This window comes from Microtus ochrogaster, chromosome 7, assembly GCF_000317375.1.
Source record: "Microtus ochrogaster isolate Prairie Vole_2 chromosome 7, MicOch1.0, whole genome shotgun sequence".
Taxonomy (NCBI): Eukaryota; Metazoa; Chordata; class Mammalia; order Rodentia; family Cricetidae; genus Microtus; species Microtus ochrogaster.
The window spans coordinates 77,808,234-77,813,260 of NC_022014.1; the positions used below are offsets into that span (position 1 = coordinate 77,808,234).

At 50.1% G+C, this 5,027-nt stretch overlaps 1 protein-coding gene across 1 annotated transcript in view; it reads left to right on the forward strand.

Moving 5' to 3' along the window:
- Nucleotides 1–3,794: 3,794 nt before the first annotated feature.
- The window catches only part of Gpr142 (G protein-coupled receptor 142), a 4,108-nt gene continuing 2,875 nt past the window's right edge, over nt 3,795–5,027 (forward strand). Inside the window, exons 1-2 of the mRNA XM_005350927.1 lie at nt 3,795–3,825; nt 4,258–4,299. Coding sequence (XP_005350984.1) covers nt 3,795–3,825; nt 4,258–4,299 — 73 coding nt within the window. The remainder of the gene's footprint in view (nt 3,826–4,257; nt 4,300–5,027) is intronic.

Below are 5,027 nucleotides of genomic sequence, written 5' to 3' on the forward strand. Positions count from 1 at the left end.
CCAGCCTGGTCTACAAAGGGATTTCCAGGACAGGCTCCAAAGCCACAGAGAAACCCTGTCTCGAAAAACAAAAAACAAAAAACAAAAAAAAAGAACTACAAAGGTGAGGATCGCTCAGGCACTGAGCTTGAGGAGACATGGAGGATGGGTGGACCTGAGGCCCAGCCTGCTTCCACCTAAAGGTCTCCTCACACCTGTGATGTCATCTGCCCTCTCATGAGTGGCTCAACTCACTGGGGGATAGGCACTCTTGCGAGTTTAGACTCCAGGCTCAGTATACCCTGTAGGCTCACTAAAAATAAAAGAAAGGCTGGACGAGGTGGCAGGAGGAGGACTGGGGATTCATGGCTGGTCTCTGCTACACAGGGAGCTTAGGGCTAGCCTGGGCTACCCATCCCAAAAGGGGAGAACATCTTTTCCTAAAGTCACTCACAAGCTATGGGCAGCTCACGGTCTCACAGCTTCTTTCCTCTTCTGTTGTGGAATACTAGTTTAATATGTGTTACATTTGTTTATGCCGTGGAACATTTGTTGAAGATGCAAAGGTGTGTTGCATTCTTTTTTTTTAATATTTATTTATTATGTTATACAATATTCTGTCTGTGTGTATGCCTGCAGGTCAGAAGAGGGCACCAGACCCCATTACAGATGGTTGTGAGCCACCATGTGGCTGCTGGGAATTGAACTCAGGACCTTTGGAAGAGCAGGCAATGCTCTTAACCTCTGAGCCATCTCTCCAGCCCCGTGCTGCATTCTTTTATGTTGCATTTGTTTAACTCCATGAAGCAGTGTTACTTTGCCTGTCTAAAACACCTGACTGACCTAATGAATAGCTGACTGGCCAATAGCTAAGGCAGGAGAAAGGATGGGTGGGGTTGGCAGGCAGAGAGAATAAATAGGAGAAATCTAGGCCAAGACAGATGAGAAGAAAGAGTGAGAAAAGGAGGAGAGGAAGATGCCAGGGGCAAGCCACAGAAGCAGCCACCGAGTAAGAAGAAAAGAAAGGTAGGTATATAGAATAGAAAAAGGTAAAAGCCCAGAGGTAAAAAGTAGATGGGATAATTTAAGAAAAGTTGCCTAGAAAGGAGCCAAGCTGAATCCGGGCATTTATGAGTAAGAATGAGTCTCCGTGTATTTATCTGGGAACTGAGTGGTGGGTCCCCAAAGGAAAAACAAAGACCGTCTACAGTGTTCAGCACCCTTGGTCATGTCCTCCATCCAACACGGTCAGCTATCTGTCCACGGACCTCTCCTCCCTGGAGCCTCAGCTTACTGCGGCCTCTTCTCCCTAGCACATCGTGTAAGGGAACGAAATAGAACAGTCCTGGGGGAGACAACAGGAAGGACCAACCTGAGTTCGGATCCAGATGCCACATCTGTGGGATCACCACCAACATGCTTGTCTTCTCTGCTCCCTGGTCTTCTCGTGTGTCGGTGCCGGTAGGCAATTAGCTAGTGGGGTTGCCATGAGGATGAGCAGTGGAGGGATAAGCAGATGTGTGACCCACGTGGTGCTCCCACCAGGTAGCTCTGGATGGATGGGTGGTGGCTAAAGATATAGAGTGACCCACCCTGGCCACTGATGCAGGTACAATGTAGGAAAGGCCACTTAACCTCTGAACAGGCTCTGTGCCTGGTGATGACCTGGTGACCCTATCCCTGCCACCATGGCCATTCCCTGTGTGACTGTGTTGACAGTACTGTCCCCCTGGCTGCAGATCCTGCAGACCCCAGCTCTTGTTTTGTGGAGTTCAGTGCTATTGACAAGCATAACATCTTCTGGAGGTATGAAGGGTCCTGGGACCCCCATGTCCCTGAATTAAAGCATTTTCTGTCTTCACCTTCACCCTAAGGATTCAAGAAACAATTTAAAAGATATTTTATTATTATTTTACATGTCTAGGGGCTTTGCCTGCATGTGTGTCTGTGCACCCTGTGTATGCAGTACTCACAAGGTCCAGAAGGGGACATCAGGTCCCCTGGAACTGGAGTTTACAGATGATTGTAAGTTTCCATGCGAGTGCTAGGAATTGAACCTCTGTCTTCTGGAAGGGTAGCTAGTACTCTCTCTCTCTCTCTCTTTTTTTAAGATTTTATTTATTTATTATGTATACAATGCTCTGCCTGCATGACAAAAGAGGGCTCCAGATCTCATGACAGATGGTTGTGAGCCACCATGTGGTTGCTGGGAAACTCAGGACCTTTGGAAGAGCAGGCAATGCTCTTAACCACTGAGCCATCTCTCCAGCCCGGTAGCTAGTACTCTTAACTGCTAAGCCATCTCTCCAGTTCCAAAGCAATTTTTAAATTTTTACTTATTTTTTGTGTGTGTGTGTGTGCATGCGTGTACATGCTTAGAGGCCAGAACAGGGTGTTGGATCCCCTGGAGCTGTAGTTACACAGAAGGTTGAGAGCCACTAGACATGGGTGCTGGGAATTGAATTTCCTCTGTAAGAAGTGCATCAAGCTATTCCCCCACAGGCTCTAGGGGTGTGTGTGTGTGTGTGTGTGTGTGTGTGTGTGTGTAAAAGGTCCCTTCCACAGGGAGGGACCCAAGGACCAGGGTTGGGCTGGAGTAGCTAAGCTGGCTGAAGACATGAAGAGGGGTCCTTAGCAGATGCAGCTTCCTTCCTCTACCACGCCTTTGCCTCGCCCCTGATCCAAAGGCTCTGGTTATCTGTATAGGTCACAGGAGGCTATAATGGAGAACACTAGGCTCTATCTGAAGAGTGCTTAAGCTTCCCTATAAAGTTTACATCCCTCAAAAAAAAACCCAAGAATCTAGAAATGGAGTTGGTAGCCCTCCTTGTCCCTCAGACATGTTTGGCCCTCCCAGGATCTTGAAGCAGAGCCTCTAACTGCCTCCTGGTGCAGGGAGGTAGAAGTCTGCAGGGTCTGTCTGTAGCGCTTGAATTTTTTATTTTTAGATTTCTTCATGTATACAGCGTTCTGTCTGCATGTACACCTGGATGCCAGAAGAGGGATCAGATTTTCTTTTTTGAGAAAGATTTTCTATGTAGCTATGGAGCCTGTCTTGGAACTCGTTCTATAGACCAGGTTGGCCTTGAACTCACAGAGATCTGCCTCCTGAGTGCTGGGATTAAATGTGCGCACCACTACCACCTGGCTTTTTGTTGTTGCTGTTTTGCTGCTTTTTCTGCATCAGATCTCATTACAGATGGTTATGAGCCACCATGTGGTTGCTGAGAATTGAACTCAGGACCTCTGAAAGAACAATCAATGCTCTTCATCTCTGAGCCATCCCTCCATCCCCAGCACTTGCTTTTTCTGGCTGAATTCCCAAGTCTGTATCTGAGGTCCTGTCTTGAGCAAATAGTACCTGCCCCAGTCTCCTTGCTGCCGAGGGGTCCTGATGGAAGCCTGTAGGATCTCTGTGTGGCTGTCAGAGGTCAAACACAGAGGCTTCTGCTGTGAGAATGCGAGCAAGCCTTGGGGTCAGGTGGGTTCACTCCAGCCCCAGACATGGGATCCACCTTAGGGAGCCAGAAAATGCCTGTCATTCCCTGTCACACTTCGTGGTGCGTTTCCAGGAGCTAGACCACTGTGGTATCTTGGATGAGAACGGCCCCTCATATGCTCATACATTTGAATGATTGGTCCCCAGTGAATGGAACTGTTTGGGATGGATTAGGAGGTGTGGTCTTGTGGGGGGAGGTGTGTCACTAGGGGTGGGCTTTGAGGTTTTCCAGTCTCTCACTCTCTGCCTGCTGCCTGTGGATCAGGATGTAAAGCTCTCAGCTGCTACCTCAGCACCATGCCTGTCCACCCCCACCATGATGATCCTGAAGGAACCCCTCTGGAGCCGTAAGCAAGCCCCAGTTAAATGCTTTGTTCCCTAAGAGTTGCTTTGGGCACAGTGTCTTCTCACAGCATTAGAACAGTGACTAAGACAACCATAAAAAGTGGCTCCAGGGTAGGTCTCAGTTCTGTGTTCCGGGCAGTCTCCCTGGAGTCTGTGTCCTGATGCTCAGGGTGGCTCACCTGGTTACTCTTCATCCAGGTGCTGAGAGCTGCTGGCCACAGATTCCTGCTTCTTTGGAGCGTTGCTGGCACCGGCTGGTGTTTATTTACCAGAGAATGGTGTTCCTGAGAGCTGCTTGGCTGTCTCACGTCCAGGGGGAAAAAGCTTGCTAGACCACTGGGTTCTGTGCTCCACACTGCCGGCAGCCTGGCCAGCCTTCTCCTGGGGGTAACAAGCCTCCTGCTGACCTTTGTCCCAACATCCCCCTCCTTCAGGTAGCCTGGACCTCATCCTGCCCACCACTGTGGTGTCTACAGGTAAGACTCCTTTGAATCTGATCCCTGGGACCTCTCTGGGAATCTAAATCCTGCCTGCTGCTGCCTGCCTGAGGCTCAGAGCTAATCCCCCAGTTCCTGGACACAAACCTCCTCCTTTCTGACAGGCACGGTGTATGCCCATAGAATCAGCCCCCTATATTCTTCAGCCTTCCCCAAGAGCCTCAACTCCAGAGTGTGGCTGCCCCCACTCAGTGGGCCAGTTTGCCATGGACCCTTGAGCACAGGGCTGCTGTCCAGAGCTAGTTGGTCTGTCTTGCTGCCTTTTTGCCCCTCTTTCCTTAACCCCCAAGTACAGAAATATCCCTTTAAGCAAATCGTGACCCACAGCCTTTTTGTCCTGAAGCCCCTACCCAGCAGTTTGTACCACTTCCCTGTCAGTTTGTACCATAGAAGAAGCTGTTTTGTCCCTCCTGGGTCCCCTGGAGACTCAATGGCTGGGCCCCCGCCCTTCCTTCCCCACCCCCACTCCCCCACTCTCTGTACCAACAGACTCAGAGCTACCGGGGAGAAGCGTAGGGCAAATAACCCTCCCTCAGAGAGCCAGAGTGAGAGTCACCGCAGGTAATGCACAAAGTGGTGTGAGCACCCCAAGGAAAAGCTGCTGGGGGCCAGGGGGCCAGGACGCGACGCTATGGGGCTTGCGGGACCAGAGACAGGTAAAATATTTTCAAATGGGGAGAGGGACAGTAAGATAAAGGGCAAGTGTG